At 43.7% G+C, this 18599-nt stretch overlaps 1 protein-coding gene across 11 annotated transcripts in view; it reads left to right on the forward strand.

Moving 5' to 3' along the window:
- Window positions 1-18599, forward strand: part of LOC120894823 (Down syndrome cell adhesion molecule-like protein Dscam2) — a 108140-nt gene that overhangs the window by 44684 nt on the left and 44857 nt on the right. For all 11 annotated transcript variants that reach the window (XM_040297663.1, XM_040297659.1, XM_040297664.1 and 8 more), the window contains exons 3-5: window positions 4013-4134; window positions 8107-8228; window positions 11286-11344. In XM_040297663.1, coding sequence (XP_040153597.1) covers window positions 4013-4134; window positions 8107-8228; window positions 11286-11344 — 303 coding nt within the window. The remainder of the gene's footprint in view (window positions 1-4012; window positions 4135-8106; window positions 8229-11285; window positions 11345-18599) is intronic.

Consider the following 18599-nt stretch of genomic DNA (forward strand, 5'->3'; position numbering starts at 1 on the left):
TGTTGAAATATGTGTTGAAGCTGTGAAACGATGTGTTGAAATGCGTCACATCAAAGCATTTTAAATAGATGAATGCATGAGACTTTAAGAACTAATAGTTTTTGTGTTGCCAAATGAACCTTTATATCGGTTCTTTTTAAGTGATATTTAAGAGAAGACTTAGCACCTGCAGGCAGTTTAGTAATGCCAGGATAGTTTTCCACTATGCTCTTATCCCCCTTTTTATGCACAGGAAACATACGCAGATTGAGCGAGAGCGATAAAATACGAGCCAGAGGTACGGGCAAAACTTCGCTACATTTGGCAAGAACTGCGGTCGTAAAACCATTAGGTCCAGGGTTGTAGGATGGTTTGACCTGCTCGAGCGCATTTAGCACAGAATCTCTGGAGTTGTCACGCACATCAACATCGACAGCGTCGGAGTTGTGTTGAAAGGTTGAGTTACAAAGGTCAAAGTGTTCAATTAATTGCCAGAAGTCCAAAGAATCTCCATTAGAATCAAACAGAAAACTAACTTTGGGGCTCTTCACGATTCTAGTCAGTTTTTTGTATGGAGTTTGACAGTTGGAGACTGAAATCATGTAAACACTCCATACAAAACCACACAAAAAACTAGCCTGCAATTTTCAGTCTAGATTATTCTAGCCTCAAAGCTAACCTGCTCGAAAACACGGTGTTGTTTACATTTACCTCAAGGTGCATTAAACAGATCACGTGCTGGAACCTAGAATTAAAGTGTATGTAGTACAGGTTGTTTCATAGCATTTTTTTAAAACCAATTTTGAACATCACTTTTTGACAGAACCGGTGAAAACTTTTGTTCAAACATGCTTTCTGGAGACTTGACGAATACTCATAACACTCTTAAAATCTTCATTCAGAAACAGAATCGATGAAAATTTGCCTTCTAAATTCGTACACCTTGGGATAAGCCCACCTGTATGTTATACTCACTTAGATAGCTGCTCGAAAACTGCTATACAATGCAAACAGCTGATAGGCTGAAATTTCAGCCTAAGAACTTAAAACGGAAAGGACCCCTTTATTATGATTGTCTCTCGAACTGCTTACTAAAAAAAGTGGAATAATAATTAAAAGAAATCTTCAGATTCAATCAACAACAGAATCTCTAAAAGCTCGATACAAACTAGGCACCATAAAACGAATACGAACCGCATAACGAAATTACACATTTCCGCAAACACCAATATCTCTCTCTCTCTCTCTCTCTCTCTCTCTCTCTCTCTCTCTCTCGCACTATCTCTCTCTCTACCTCTCAAAAATATGCAATTTGCAAGCTCGTTAAGCAAGATCAGATAAGTTCATCTGAATAATCATTAAGCCAAAGGTACACAATCTCAACGTTGCGTTGCAAATGATCATTCTTTTGCTCTACTTCCCCAAGAGCCATTTCCTACATTCCTTCAGGTTCCTCGGTTCATCTTACCCTGTCCGAAAACATTGAATGGTGATGTGAATTGTCACGTACCGTCCCCCGGTAGCACTCCGCATAAAGCAAAAGTCTATAATCTTGTAAGTACAACAATATATCGAATAGTATTTATGGATGTGAATGCTACCGAATCGGGGCCACGGTTGATTCGGTTAGCTCTCGGTCCCCGTTGGCAGGAGGTTAGCGCGCGCGGTACAGCAAACACACCGATCGACGTGACACGAAATAAAAATACAAACACATACATTCACGCACACCCACACATAAGGACATACAGAGCTTAGTAATATCGTCCCTCGCAATAAGATGGGTACGCCCCGAAGGATGAGAACCGCCGTGTTGTGTACGATACTCCCGGGGCAAGTAATATCCTCATTTTTATTCAATCGTCTTATCTCGGGGTCTGGTAATGGTCCGTGCTGATCCCGTGGTTGGCACTGTGCTTCTTCGGGCTCTCTTTTTCTCGCACAAACACACACACACACACACACACACACACGTACAAACAGTCCCCCAAGGTGGAAAGTCCTTTTTTGTTCGCTCTATATTCCTTCCCACACACGGTTCGATTTTCACTTTAACAGCAGCGCAGCAAGTTGAATCATCCCGTTGCGGCTGCTAAAAAGGACTCGGGCCGCGGAATGGAGCAAACGGAACAGAAGGTGAAACTAAATGATGAGCTTCAGAAGCAGTTTTGCAAACGAGCAAAGTCACCTTCTCGAACTCGTGTGCTAAACTCTGCTGTTGCTGCTGCTGCTGTCCCGGTGATGTCCTCTCGATGTTCCTACTTTCTTATCCAGTAGAAAGATGAAGCTAGTGCAAGAGGAGAGAGATTGAAGTATGAAGAGAGCAGTAGTGGTTATGTTTTTTCCCCCGTACCGTTACTAAGCTGGAAAACATGGATCAGACAGTAAGACTGCCAGTATGAGGTGCTGAGAGCGCGCGCGCGTGTGGACACTTCTGACGACTGAACGGGGAGCGAGCATGTGTGCCACACAGTCGCATATATTCAATTCTAGCACACAAAAACATGCCAACAAACACACCCGCACACACACACACACACATACACACCATCCTAACGGTGTGTGAAAGTGCTCGCCGAAGTGGGAGAATGTAAATAAAATAGCTCAAATTCTTGCACCACTTTAGCACGTCGCTTTTCACCGTTTTCACCGACACGTGTGCAAACGACGCGCGGGTTAGACGGGGTCGAAGCAAAAAGAAAACCACCCCGCCAGACTATGACTATTTCTCACCCACCTGAGGGCGTCAACGGGCAGTCTCCTATGTATGTGTGTGTGTGTCTATATGACTCTGTGTATAGGGGACTGATTTATTGCGAAATATATTTCATAAATGGTGGAATTTCACTCACCACTCGGCAGGCAGGGCATAGTAGACGACGCTGCCTTAGCAACGGCCAGAGAGCTATCTCGGGCCTTGGGCTTTGACGGTTTTCTTGGCTACACCAGACACAACGGCTTACAAATTGATAGTGTTGTGGTTTCGGCATTTGAAAAATGCTTCACTTTACGTGGCGAAGCGCCGGTTAGTAAAACTTGAAGAAAACCGTAGCTGCGACTGCTGGAAGGTGGGCTCAAAATGAAAACGTGCGGACGAATGGATAAAACGCAATTATTAATGATGCTTCTATTGTTTCTGCACCGTCTTGCTGCGGGTGGGTGTTGGCAGTGGTAGAAGCTAATGGAATTGCAGCAGCACACAGGTGAGCGAGCAGCCCGGCTACCGGTGATCATTTTTCACGCCCCGCTCCATTTGCTTGTGTGAAGTTACTTTTCTTTAACTTTGTTCGCGCATAAATTTGCCCACGTCTTGTGCTGGTGGTGGTGGTGTGATTGTGAGGCCGCGATGCTGCGGTTACAAGTTATGTCCGCATTACATAAAAATGCCCATTTTTCTTAACTCGTTCAACGCTCGGGAAGCTCGTGCACTATGGGAAAGTGAATGGATAGATGTGTGACGTTCTTATGTGAAAACTTTCATTTTTTATACATCTACCGAGATATTTTTTGACTGCAAATAAGTAAGTTGCTTTAAGCTGAATATTAAACCAGTCGATACTTGTATTAAATTCCATTAAAAATCATAAAATTGTTGCATCTAATTTAATGCAATTAACAACTTCTTCTAAAACTGATTTTAATATAAAATTTAACTTACCCATTACCTATGGTTACCTTCTCTCCCACCGTGCGAAAGATACGGAAAGCATCTTGCTAATAAATTTGTACCCAACCACCCACCCGAAAACTTCACCCTCGTCATCAAACAGTCACACCTTATGGTCGCGTGGGGGGTTTTCCACCATTTGCAAATTGAACCATTACCGTTTGGCGTTTGGGCGGGCAATGAAGAAAGTTTTTCGACGACAGTTATGCTCATCCTCCTTCCCTATCTACCACCAGCTGCTGCTGCTGCTGCTCACTCATTCAATCCACTTTTGGTTGATTTTTCATTCGTGACAACATTTTTTAACGTTTTATTCCACTTTCTCGTTCTTTCCTTCTTTTTTTTTTCTTTCGTGCCGTCCCACAGGCGTCATTCTGCTCGATCTCCAGGGGCCGGTGTTTTTGGCCGAACCACCGTACAAGGTAGAATTCTCCAACAACTCTGGCGGCCTCATCGACTGTACCGGACATGGCAGCCCGCCACCGGATGTAAGTAGCGAGTCACTTTACTTTACTGTTGATCTTTTAGAAGGGGTTGGGAACAATAATCCATCGCTTCGTCTGTTAGTGCTCATTGCAATATGTTTTCGTTCAATTCCCTTGCTAGTCTATTTTATTGGCCCTTTTGAAACATTATTTTGCTTCAATAACCCTCACTAGACGAAGAAAGCCGATCAATTTCTTATGGCTGTTGCTTTTCTCCACCCCCTTCACACAGCTGCAGTGCGCAGTGGGTTGATTTATGCTTTTCTGTGCTACGATATTAAATCATTTTACAATTGATAGCCGAGTCGGGCGGGGGAAAGAGCGAGCAAATTGGATGTGGTATGCTGGTTTTTACATGCCCGCTCGTTTCAGCAAGCTTTTCACGAAATCATTTCATCTTTGAATTGCTTTACTCTTGCAAATGGGTTGTGTAAAGCTCTGTGTGTGTGCCTATCGCTCCCGCCATAGATATATCAACCGTAATGGTGAAACATTAGATAACATCAAATGGATGGCAAGGATAGCAGTCGATCGCGTAAAATGAAATATCTTTTTCAGTCCAGTGGCTCTGGTCTGGAAGGAGCTTTACTCGGAACTATAAAAGTGGTCGATCTTTGCAAGCGCGAGCATAAAAAGGCAATTAATTAGGCCCTTGTGATTGATGCCAGCAAGACGACGGTTTGTCGAGTGCTTTGAAACAACATTATTTAGGAATGTTTGTCGGAATGATTTATATCCTTTCATTCATAACATCAATTACAACGTGGAATGCGCTAGTGTTCCTATTATCTTGAATGTAATTTCATTTAATTCCTTATTTTGATTCAACATTTTCCTTCAAATATATTTTATGAACTATAAACTGCAGTTGCATGTTATTTCTACGTTCGTTATGAAGATGTTCGATTTCCTATTTTAATTAGAGCAACTCTTCTGCATCATTTCTTAAACGTTCCTTTCCTTCTAAAGAAGAGTAGGAAGCAGGAAGGAAAATAAGAACTAAACTTGTGAAGTATTTCAATTAAAATTCACAAAAAACACAGCCAATCCGGCAAAGCATGCCGGACACGTAGCAGAGAGGCGGAATAGTTCGCTAAGAACGGGTTATAAACGCAGGGAGGCAAAAATAGAATCCGCTCAACCAACACAATCAACCGAGGCACAAAAGTCATGGCGAAAGCTTAAGCCTGAAACTCTAATTTACTCCCTTCGGCCGCGTACACTGAGAATCGAATGTCTCCCCCAGCTCCTTCCTATAGGACAAAGGAAATCGAACCAGCGCCGTGCCATGATCGAGCTTCCTTGGTCTTGGGCACGTCAGTGCAAATGAAGTTTTCCCTCAGCTATGCCGCTTTCGTTCGCTTTACCATTGCGAGCCGTGGAAGAAGAAAAAAACGTTGACACAGAAACCAAGCCTGCACATCCTTTTAATCCTTCGATTGATTGACGACAATAATTTCCTATTAATTTTCTTCTCATCGCTATCGTCGGGTACGTGCCCAACCGCCCACCGTGCTGCGTTCGGGTTTTGTTCTCGAGTAAGAGCAAGCAAGCGGACGAAAAAAGAAAACACCCACCGCTTCGCATCCTTCGTACCTTTATTTGTCCCGAGATTTATTCTCCACACCACCTCTTGGCCATGGTACAACACCACCACAAGAGTGTTGTTGGTGTTGACGGGAGGAAATCGATTCTGAAGAGCGCTTCGCTGGCGCAAAGGAAAAATCTCCGTCTTTTCCGTGCTTTCCTCCCCCATCCAACCTGTTCCCGAGGAAGGAGTATGCGTTGGCCCTCGGTCCAGTAAACCGCAGGCAGGCATGGCAGGGCAGGAACATCCCCGTTCGTTAGCTCATTGAAAGTCGTTTCGAATTTCAATCGAACGGAACGGCACTGTGTGAGGGAGCAACCGGCACCGGAAAGGCAAAGTGAGCTAAAGCTTACGCAGGGAAACAGGAAAGAAAACTTCCATTTTTCTACCGTTGCGGTATGGTATGTTGTGTAATTGCTGAGCTGGAAATTCCAACCAGTTTTTCTGTACAAGTTGTTCACGTTTTCATAACGTCGTTTCCAATTTTACAGGCCCGTGGGAGGCTCTTGTTTTTTCCCCTCCCAAAGGATACAATCGGAAGTAGGAAATGAAAGGAGGATTATTTCATTATATTCGCACAATGCACCACAAACTGCCCAGACGATCGTTTTCCCCATTTTGGAGCTGGAATGTGACCATGTCGTCTTTCGGTGTTTTCCTCATTTTTTAGCGAACAAACTCACAATGCAACATGTGCCGTACCGATTAAGCAGAGGGCAACGATTAAGCAGGGGAAAGAAAGCTCAAATTTTGGTCACGCAGCCATCATAACCCATCCTTATGGTGCGGAGAATCGGATTACCCGCGCACGGCATCAGCACCGGGATAGCATCATAATCATAAACGATCATGTTCTCCCATCGCTTGCGTTTCTTTTCCGTGGCGCACCCGCTCCAACCCCCAAAAGCATCATAATGGCTTTCGGATCGCTTTTCGTGTGGCGTGGAAGATGAAAGCAAAAACTATCTCGAAAGAAAAAAGGGACGAATTTCTTTGGAGAAAGGGAGAGACCGTTTCTCTGCAGTTCAGCTTACACAGCGACCAGGAAAAGCGGCCCGGTATGTGTGTGTGTGTGTTTGTGACCGTTTTCCAAACACGATTGGCAATTCCGATTAATCTTATTTGAAACGTGCCGGATTAGAAATCATTAGCGAAGTGTCGGGGCCGTCATTAATGTTACGGAAGGATCACAACACTATCATTACGTCGCGCGTTTGGGTGTATAATCTGCACAGCTGGGAGATTATAGGGGCATATGGCATTTCGGGAGTGTGGAGAAATTGTCGTTCGATTTCAGCACACTCGTTTACGCTTACAACGCTTACAAAACCTTGTGTTAGGTGCGTGGCATACAGGTGAGTTTGGTTCAACTAATGAAAAGCTCCGGCGTGAACGATAATGGGATTTTCGCAACAGCTGTTTGTACATTCTTATTATTCTTCCATGTTAATCTCGATAACTGTTAATAAGCACATTTCTCGTAGTCTACTCCAGGTCCTCCACAAATCTTTTAAAGAGTATTATTCCATCTCTTCTACCTTAGCTCATGAACAGTGGCACTTTCTTGGTATATGCAACAGTCATAATACGTATTACTGGCTTGGTTTAATCCCTATCCAGATCCTGGTATTAGTCTCTGCTTTTGAGATCTGTAATTTCACCTTTGTAATACCAATTACAGTTTCCTAGTTTTTAGTTCTAATATCGATCCTTGAATTTGATCCTTTGGTAATAGTTCAGGATGTTATCAGGATATTCCCAGAAAAAGGTATCTTAACAATCTGAGTTATATATCTCATGGAAATTCATGTGTCTTCTGAAACCTGATATTAAGAAATCTGTTCATTTTGATGAAGTTTTAGCTTTATTTGAATATGTTCATCATTCACACTCAATCCAACGTTACACAACGTTATTCAGCTTATGCGATTTAAAAAAGCCCCACCGGGACAGTCGAAACCAAACAGTAAATGTTAATATTTGTTTGATTGATTTTAAACATTCACGAGTTCCATTAGAGCTGCTGCTACTGCACGCTTGAAGCACTCTCACGTGTCTAGACGCGCGTCATTCGACGAAGTTCGCAAAAGCAGCATGGAAACCATTATGCTTCGATTTGGCGACATGCTCTCTTCAAACAGCTATCATATGCAGCCATCGTTTGTCTAGACCAGCGCAAACCCAATCCCTACCCTTCCCCCCAGCCAACGTATCGCCTCCCCTGTAGGGTCATTCACTTCCCAAATCCGGTAGCCGCTTTTAGCCGCTTCTCCTTTTTGCCATCAGCTTCGTGCTGATCACATTTTTCACTTTTTGAGGGACTAGCGCTGAACAATGTTTCGTGGTTTTTATCATTTCCTTCTTCTTTTTTCCAATTTTTTTCCCAGGTCGAGTGGTCGGTAGCGACCACCAATCACGAGCTGGTCTACACGCTGCCAAACGGAAGTCTGATTTTTTATCCATTTTCTGCGGACAAATTTCGTCACGAAGTTCACTCCACAGTGTATAGGTAAGTTCATGTGTATATATGTATGTGCGTGTGTCTGTGTATTCGTTCGTTAGCTTTTCTTAGTTGACAGTTCAGTGCCTGCTCATCATGCGTAGCTAGTCCTCCCATTTACCCCCATTTTCTAACGCTGCACTATTTCGCACGTAGCAGTTTTTTTGCACCCTTCTTCATCTCTTTTAATTTTTTCACCCTCACAAACAGAGGTTTTAAATGCTGCCCTACCAAGACCGTTACAATCATGCTCCTTCGCTTTGCTTTCTGCTTGTCCTTCCCGTGCTGGCACGGTCGTTGATTTCTGGGCGCGCTTGTTTGTTCGTTTCTTACGCCCGCAATATGCAAACGTCAGCTGCATACGGCCCCGTGACCATGGCTATGAATATACCGGATAAAAATGGGAGCGCAAGATGATGATGATGATGATGGTGATGCTATCGCACAAAACCTTCACCAAACGTGCCCACAATGTGAGGTTGAGCGGTGGCCGTGGGTTTGGGCTGGGTTTTAAAAATGCCGAGCAAAAATTCAACCACCGTCAGTGGGACCAGAATGCACGAGGGCGGTCGTTTGTTCGCCCATGTCCGGGATCCGGACTTAAGCCTGGCCAGTCACAATCCAGAATGGTAGCAAAAAAAAACGACACGACTCTTTTGCTTCAAAAGAATTCTCCTGTGGCAGCACTGGATGAGGAATTTTCCTACTTTGCCCAAACCTCTTCTCCACTTCCTGGCCCTGGCCCTACGTGGTGCGTTTATTGCGCGTCCTGTCTGGTCGCATTATCGTTAGCTACGGGGCCGGCATTCCTTTTGGACATTCTTGCACTGCTTAAGGGTTTATGTGCTGTTTCTTCAACTGCTTGCGGTCGCCCAGCACAGCGCTCAAGGCAACGGGCATTCCTTTGTCTGATTTGCCATCATTATCGTCATTTGTTGTGTGTTTTTCTTTCGTGGGAAGCTTTCCTTTTTCTCCCACTCTGTCTCTCTATCTCACTCACTTGGTGCTGTCCAATGTCCGCACCAGGCATGGATAATATTTTTCCCCTTTCGCTCCTGCACCTCCTTGCTGCCACCAGCTAGAGCGAAGGTAGCTGTGCGAGATTTTAGGGAAAAGCCAACGATTTACGAGCCGCACATAAATACAGGCGCTTGTAGGCAAGCTTCAGAATGGGATTGAAGAAGCGCGCACGCTGTCGCACCGGCCCGGCGGCACACGGTTGTAAATTGTTGAACGGCGAACGGGCGACCGAAAGTACTGGAGGCGTTGTAAAACTTTGCTAATGGTAATGTCAGCAAGTGTGCGTGATGCTAAGCTTGTCGAAGTTATGACTAGAACGGAGCTCCGGGAAAAGTACAAGAATTTGTGAGTGCATTTTGGGACATAATTTTACGCTTTTGTGCGTTGTTTGTTGTTCCTGTAGCGTCAGCGTATAAAACATTTCACATCTATCAAGTGGAATACATCGCGCCATTGCCGAAAGCGGTAAAGAATGCTATTAGATGGCATTAGTGGCATTGTTAAAGTTATTTTCGGTTGCAGAACTGGTTCGGAATAAAGCTGAACATTTTTGGATTTTTTTTTGTATGTTTTTTTGTTTGTATGTATTGGATTTTTTTTTGCAAAGATCCCTCCAAGGTATTGCTAAACTCCTAAAGGTATGCAATGTAATGATTTATTGAAAATGTACTATAAATGTAACTAAATACTTGATTAATTACATGGCAAAAGAAGTATAATTTAGGTGGAATGCTCTTCAACCTATACTACTATACTACTTCAACCTGTGTTTTTTTTCTTTCGTTACCGATTCAGCTGAAAATGAATCCATTATGTGCTTACAATACAAATGGAAGCCATTTATGCTTACCAACTCCTCAAACTGGAGTTTAATAAGCTCCGACATGATCAAAATAGACCTTCTGAGCGCTCTTACGACGCCGATAATCCCTAGTTATAAAATGTATTCTTATTATCTCTCTTCTTGAGCGTACAAAAACTTGTACCACTTCAGGGAGCAGCCAAAGAACAGGAACAGACGTCTTGGTTTGATCCGTGATTACACACAAAAAAACATGCGAACAGAATGAAGGCAAAAATACGTTTTTCGACTTTTCCAAACATCCCTACGCTGGTGTTGGCCTAACTTTAAGAAGCTGCTCCCCTTCCCCCTCCCAGGAAGAGATTTTAATTAAAATCGACCCGATAATTTATCGCGCTACGTGGTGTTATCTTTCGCTTGGGCCAAAATCCCAAAACGCCTAGATGTAGGCAATGCGCCTCATCCAGAGACGTTCCTTTTGAGCGTTTTCTGTCGTTTCACTAACTTGGCAAGGAATTTAATAAACAATTTTGCACTTGAATATTACACCCCACACATAGGAAAGGGCGTGTTTTTCAACGTTGCCATGTATCTTAAAGTGTCTGCAACATTTATGAATAGAAGAACGATTGCTAATCGGTAGAGCGTACCAAACACACCTTTTGTAAGTTAACGCTAGCCCTGTGCCCAGACAGGTATTGTTTAAGAATCATCCTTACCATCCTTCAATAAGTTTTTACAATGCTCGTGCGCTTGTTAGGCAGAAATAAGGGTGTACTTGTGCTGAAAGCTCTCGCCCTTCCATCCTGTATTCTGTTCTTCCCCTTCCAGCTATCACAGTAAAGCCGCAATGACCGACCGCACAACTAAGAAATCGTAGAGAAAATTATGCTTCCATCCTTTGCGCTGCGGTTACGACCGCACTGATCAAAGGAAAAACGCTGCAAAATGGTTACCTATCTCATGCCACAGCATGACCCGCTCGTTGTGCTTCGTTGCGCCCGGGGATGCTTTAAAGTTTTTAATTAAATTCCATCCGATCCGATAACTGATTGTACTTTTGTAGTTTTACACCGTGGTTTGCAAAGGTTTGTATCGTGTTCTTTTCTTTTTTTTCTTTTTTTACTTTATGGTATAAATTTTCCACTTCACCGTAGAAGTGAGCTGTGGTTTTTCTCCTGGTTTGACCTGCTTTGAAAAGTAAATCATGCTAAGATTGTGTTTCTTTTTCCACTCTCTTTCAGATGTAAATTAAAAAACTTAGTCGGCACTATCTTAAGCCGGGAGGTGCACGTCAAAGGAGGTGAGTAATGGCACGCCACACAATGCAGAATGATGATTGCAAGAAACTGGACTGTAGCGGCTGAACGATTTATTTGTTAATTTTATTCAAATATCAATCACTCATGATGAACCTGTTTAAACATTTTCCATGCCATTCAGTTTTGAAAAAAGCTCATTTGAAGCTTTTCCCAAGGACGCAAACTTTAACAAAGAGGAAAACAAGCAAACTTTTTATCCCACAGCAAATATCATTGACAGTGTTTTGCCTCCCACTTGAGTCCACTTTCTGACAGATTTTCCCAGTGGGCTTTCGCTCACAGTTGATGGGCGTTTTTTCTCCCACTTTTTTCCTTCTATCGTTACAATCCCACCATGCTGGGAGTTACTTCTGACAAAGTTTTACCTAATTAAGGGACGGCTTCATTAGCGCGGTTGAGTCGAAACCACCGTTGGCAAACACTTTTTCTCATTCGCCCTTAGTCGTTTTCGTTCGCTTTGTGGTGGCAACGCTCTCGAAAGGGAATATTTTTGCTTTTACTTTTTCGATCGTTTGTGAGAACATTTATCCGTTGTTTTTTTTGCTTTTTATTTGTTGGTTAGCTTTCGTTGACTGCGACAAAAACCGGTGTCAATGAACACGTACATTGCGTACGTAATTTACCCAACTGGTGGAGCTGATGAATTATTAAGCAAAGTTTATTAGCAAGTGCTCAAGTATCACCAGAAGCTGGGAGTTTTGATGGAACAGCAAAACGCACACGTTCGCCGCGTTTACGGAAGCGTTTACGTCCCATTCGGCATAATCGTAGCCGAACCCTCTTCAAACTGTCCGGATGGCTGAAAACAACTCCACCGAGCGCTGCCGGTAGCGTATGCTAATTGGGATGAAAATTTGTGTGACGAGTTGAGTCGTTGAGTGTGTAGCTTTCGAAAGTTTTGCTACAGCTGGAAGGATAGAGTGAGTGACGTGCAAATAGAAATAGGGGGAAAAAACAAAAGCACTAAAGTTTGTTTGTAGCTTTTCAAAACTTTTAGTTCCATTTACATGCTAGCAATTTTGAAGTGGCATAAACAGTGGGAATTTCGAACTAAAATGTTCAAAATGTATAGTTTGGCGCATGATTTACTGTCATTTATTTTACTGGTGAAACATTAACCAACCCGTAACGAGCTGTGGGATACAGATTGGATACATTTAGGCGTTTTTACTTGTTTAAATTCTAAGAATTCATGTTATACAACTTGCATACTTCAAGGCGTTTTAAATTATTTTTAGCTTTATGTATTCACTATGTTATACAAATTACATAAATTCAGGCGTTTTTTTTAACTTTCGTCAATTAATTGCCATTTGGCTATGACGATGGCTTGTCCTGAATTGACGTTACAGAGCATCCTCAAAGCAAGTTCATTATTTACAACCTATCTGATTGCCATTGAAGAAATAAAGAAAGCAAACGACATCTTTAACAGATCGTTTATCCATTGTCAACCACGGCAAACAAAATACACAAAATAAATACGCATTACGCCAAGCACTTTCGCCAGCATTGCATTAGCGGTGCAACTCCATCGTACGCCACGTTGAAAGTTTTGCCATTCCGGCCAACAAAGCACGAAAAGAAACGCAGGAAAGCAACAAAAAACCTGATGTAATCCGCAAACACCAGCACCAGCAGCATCAGTCTCGAACCGTTTTAGCGGCAGTGCTTCCGTTGCAAAGTTGTATTACCGCCCAGCCCGAATACCGATTGCGGCCAATCCTTTTCTATCAGCTGCTTATTTAATTATCGTAAGCAGTGTTCCGCACCGGGCAGGAAGGAAAGGACAAATTTTTGTGCTTCGACCAATCCCCACAAAACACCCGCATTCAGAGGGCTGTTACTGTTTCGGGTTCGGAAAAAAGATTGCAAAAGAAACAATCCCACGGTGCTGAATAATTCACGAGCGAGTGCACGGGTAAGTGCGAAACGGGAAGCGATGAATGAACATTGCTATTCCAGCGACGGCTTCCAGTTTCCAACGAGAGAGAGCGAGAGAGTGCTAAAAACAGTAGCACGAGCAGCGCGGAGCTTACGATACGCGTCTTTTGAAGTGATAATAAGTACCAGTTTGCGTCTCGTCCCTTTCTTGCGTAAGCTGTCCATTCATTCGCTTCGTTCAAGGGTTCATTCATAGCAAACAGCAACGGTGGAATTATTGGTTGAGATGAAATGGTGAGATGGTTTTAGATAAAGCTAGTCCACATACGGATATAAAGCATTTACGGAAAAAATGGATCCTTACTTTCTATGCTGTCGTCCTTCACGCAATGACTCTTAAAATAGAAAGCCGTCGCTCATGTGTGTGAAAATAATTGCACACCTCACAGTCATTTATACTGTATGACGTCTTTTCACTGTAAAAAAAAAAGGATCGTTCCCACCCGCACCTTGGCAAGCTTAACTGTTCTTTCGAACTATTCACAGCCCTTTCCGATTATTGTAATTGCTGTTCATTATGCGCACTCCTTTCATTCAACCTGGTTTCCTGGTGCCGCCCGTCGGTTTGGTTAAGTAGAGCGAAAGCGCAGGAAACCGTCCACTAACTGTACCAACCGTGCGATCGCCTTTCTGTTCAGCAAACAGTTTTTATTCTCCTGAGATGAGCCTTGCTTTTAAAAAGTGCACGTGACAATGATGAGAAATAGCTGTGTAGAACCGTCTGCGACGTTTTTGCCCACTACTATTTCAATACACATACGTTGGTTATGCATTGCAGCTATGGGCGTCTCTCGTAGCACAAAAGGTACGCCTAGCGTAGGTGAGAAAATGGACAAGTGCCATTTCCACTCGGGTGGTCACTTTTTAATAGCGGGAGAGACGCTTTCGAAGATGAAAAGAAATGGCAAAACGCCACAAAAGCTGCCCTGTGGGAGGGAAGAAATATTCACTTGCTCAAACACCATTTTATCCACATTGTTTTGTCCCCAAAAGCTTTGTCAATGCATTAAAATGTCAGGTTCGCCCACCTATTTCTAGTAAATTGTTTTAGTCCCACAGCGCCACAGTAATTACTTTACACGACTCTGATTTGTCGTGTGCCTTTTCGGCCCGTCAAGATGTGTAATGTAATGGAAAACGTCAGCCTAATCTTCGTAGGAGAAAGATTAGTTTGAAACGTTGAAGCAAAGCACCTTTTTGCTGCATACTTAGAAAGTGCTGCTGTTGCTTTCATTAAACGCCAGCGAAAAGAAAAAGAACTCACAAAGCGGATGCGCTTAAGCAGAAGAAACTGTCATACTTTCTGTCCCCATCCGGGCCTAAAATGTGGTTCATTCGGCAAGTGTCTTAACGTTTATTATTACCTTTTTTTGTTGTTGCTCGCTTCATTCTCTCCCCCCGCACAAAAGTTCAAACAAACCTAAAACAAAAGGCCGTTTGTGGGTGACGTGAGTAAGCTAGGCAAGGCAGGCAGGGGGCAATTCGTTTTCACGAGCAAACACAATTTAGTTCTTATCGGGAACGCGCACCGCTGCCGAAAAGCGCTGCCGTGTCTAACGAGCCGTCTGAGGTTTTATGTTGAGCTGTTTTGCTGCTTTGTGACATGAGTGGAGTGTGCCGGCGCTGAAAACACTAGAAAATGCTACCCAATTTTTTGTTGTTTGGTACTCACCACCCCATAAGCCATTGCCGTCGTCACACTACACACGGACGCATCGGGCCCCCAGGTTTGGGGTGGATTGATAGGCTTCCATTAGGGTTAATGGTGATAGTAACGGGCCCAGATGGATGCCGGATTATGTAACGAGCTGTCTAATGGTTTGATGCTGGCCACCGGGACAAAGGTGAACACACGCACACACGCACACAGACAGGCAGACAGGATTGTGTTACAGCGGAGAGGGTTGAGTTGCACGCGGCTGAACTTGAAACAAGTGAAGATAGTTGAATTCCTTGTTTTACGGTGTATTGATTTTTCTCGCCTCTCGACTTCCTGATGTTTTGGCGAAATGGGTCGTATAAAGAGCAATAAGAAAGAAATGAAAGGTAAAGGCTTGTCTTTCGTTGCGCAGATGGTAGAAGGTAAAGTACCATTTGACCGGAAAACAGCGTACGGAGTGCGTTTAATTATCGTTACAGCAAATGAGCGGGTGTTTCGTACACGGGGTGGTTGGGCTTTGTTGGTCGTAGTTTTTTGTTTGTATCGCCCGCATCATGACGATATGTGCTTGAGATAGTTACAATGTGTGAAAAGATAATCATTAGTCCAACGGAAGTTAAGCCATTAGTATTGAGTGTTGTGATTCTTTTTTTTGGCTTTGGCTTTGATTTCCGACTTAATGGCGATAGGCATATTGTGATTGGTGTTTGTACTCATTGTAGTTAAATTAGGCGCAAGCTGTTTCAACTTGATGCTTCAATACATTATTAACTCTTTCTTTTATTGCTTATCTGGTGCCTCAACCACTTTACGATGATGGTCAGGCTACGCTCGATTCTTTTCTATTTTACTGCTTGGGTTGTTTCTTTGCATGTGCATATGATGGCCAACACTCTGGAACATGGAGAGCTTTGTTTCTTTGCGCGAGAACCCTCTGCAATGATATCGCCGTAGTCATTATAGCTCCTTCTCAATTGTCACTCAACACATACGGTGCCAAATGTTCTTCTGAGCATCTTCATTTCGAACTCTATGTAGCGGATTTCATCAGATTTGGAGTCAGATTCTATGTCTCAGATGTATATGAGGGCAATAGCACTAAAAAGATACGATAGAACCCCAGCTTTGACCACCGCGGCCAGTTCTTTGCGGTGAATGACGGCTCTTTATAGGCTATAGAAAGATCGATTGGCAGCCACCATTCTTACTCTGACCTTTGACCCGACATATGTGAAAGCTTGGACAACTTCAAAAGAGCATTCAGCTGTTGGTATGTCATCCAAAACGAAGGTCTGGATTGGTTTGAAGAGCCGCTGTTGGTGTCTTCTAGTCTTTGCCTCGTTTATCAGAAATCCAAAGATTTCTCTCATTTGGTCCGTCGTTTGGTAGGCTTCAGCTACAAGGGAGGCCGTAGACCAACGATGTCTATATCTTCAGCATGAGTTAGAATCAAAAAGCCACAAGTCATCCAGTACTATTCCTAAATATTTTTAAATGATCTTCCCATGGATATACACCGCCATTTCAGGTGGTTACAAATCTGTCGAATCTTTAGAAAAAATAATTAACAGAACTCAACCTATTTTCTCTACACTGTTGTTAAGATTATTCAACATTTTATCGTGGTTTGAGCCGGATGATCTGAATGTTGAATCAACACCAAAAGGAAAGTTTCTCTCCTCAAACTCCTTTCCCTTTTGGGATGTAAATATGTCTAAAAAGAGTTGTAGATAACACGATACCTTTTGAGACAGACCGGTCAGTGGATTTAATGTACTGCAAACAAACCAAAACCTCAAGGTCATCAACAATCCCCAGTTCAGCTACAAAGCTCCTTTTTCCGTCCAAAACTGACAAACAAAACGATAAAAATACTGCCGTCACGGCCCCGGCCGTGTGGGATTTGTTGTTTTCCACTTTAATCAAAATCCCTTCCTATCGTTTAGAGCAGCTAGCAATGATCCCTGTTTTGGCATCCCACAAACGCACCGAAGTAAAAGAATCTTTTCATCTGCTTCCTTCCCGAAGTGTTCATTTTTTGTTTAGTTTGTTGGTTTGTTTGTGCGCTTTTCCGACTTCCAATGCCTGTATGCGTGGAGTTAATTTCAACTCGCATCAAACCGCCTGCCCCACATGAGCGACGGGGCTAGTGTAAAGTGGTGGGAAAATGGACTTTCCCGCTTAGCCCGCTTCCCTACACTCACTGCATCCCTTCCATGTGCTCTCCATGTGCAGTGAATTTCGATGGCCCGATTCGCCCGTAGCGAAACTTTAAGCTACGTGAAACTTTACCATCATCATTGCGATGCCTTACACTTACACCACTGCGAGTGTATTGGGTGGCTGTACATGGATGTATATTTGTTGCCGTATCTGCTCCCGCACCTTTCACTGCCACATCTTTTTCGTATCCAGTCTCCGTCGAAACCAACGACCACCCATACACACAAACGCCGACTTGGAAGTCGGAACGTGTAGCGATTTTTTATGATAACATTGCACCATAAATTATGCCTTTTTATGTGTTTATTATGGTTTACGTACTTTTAAAAGCATCGCATCGTGAAAGTATCTGTATATATGTGCTTGTGTCCTGTGGAGCTTCTTACTGCTTCCGCCGGGCTGGTGGAGAAAAACGGAACAAAAGGGAAGGAAAAATTACACCACGGATAAAATAAACCCAACAGCCCCGCACGACAAAAGGCGAAGTTAAACACTAACTCCCAAACAGCAGTGAATCGAGCCAGTCCGTGCTCGATGCCGCTAGCGGAAGGCCGTACCTTTCCCCTCACCGGTCTCGGCTGCTGGGCACCGACAACACAAACAACAAACTGGCCGTATAATGGTGCGCACTAAAGTCAAGTTGACGAGTCAAGGCGAAGATGATACAAAATGGGCTTTTCCGCGCTCCTCCAGCGCGAGCTTGCTTATCGTCCGGTTGGTTGTCGGGAGCTTTCGATTTAGTGCCGGCACTGTTCTCGCCACCCGGGCGGAAGAAAAGTCCGATGCAGTTGCCGGTCCGATAAAAAATGGCGTTTAAAATGGCAGCAAAGCCTCCCTCGGCCAGGACGCGGTTCACTTTCGTTCGTCGGGATTGACTTTTATTGTGAAAGTTCTGAACGAGCGCCAGCTAAGCGAGCTCGTCGTCGTCGTCGTATTGACTGCGAGTGGCCAAATGGGCACGGAACAAGAAGTTACCGGCACCGGGCATGACTTATTTCTCCCGCGTCATCTCGGCCCTAGCTGACTAGGCAACAACGGACAAAAAGCTGAAGTGTATTTTGGGCAGCACATTTCAGGAAATCGTGGGACGAAATCCGAACGTTTGGAGTGATGCATAAAAGCACAAACCATCGTGACACAGCGCGTTGGACACCCTTGGCGTGAGGTCACGAAATTTCTGAGTCAATGATGAGTGTGTGCGTGAGGAGAGGAGGCGTTTTGGTGGAGGCGGAAAGCTTTTAAAAATTTTACACTCGAATTTCTTCCGCCGGCAAAAGATTATTGCTTTATCTCTTTTTAGTGTTAGTGCTTAGTGGGGGGAAAGTACGACTGGGAATGGCACGAGATTACGAGCTGCACTTTGGGAGTTTGCTATTACAACATAAAGCCTTACCGCTTTTATGCCTGGC

The sequence above is a fragment of the Anopheles arabiensis genome, chromosome 2 (genome assembly GCF_016920715.1).
Source record: "Anopheles arabiensis isolate DONGOLA chromosome 2, AaraD3, whole genome shotgun sequence".
NCBI lineage: Eukaryota > Metazoa > Arthropoda > Insecta > Diptera > Culicidae > Anopheles > Anopheles arabiensis.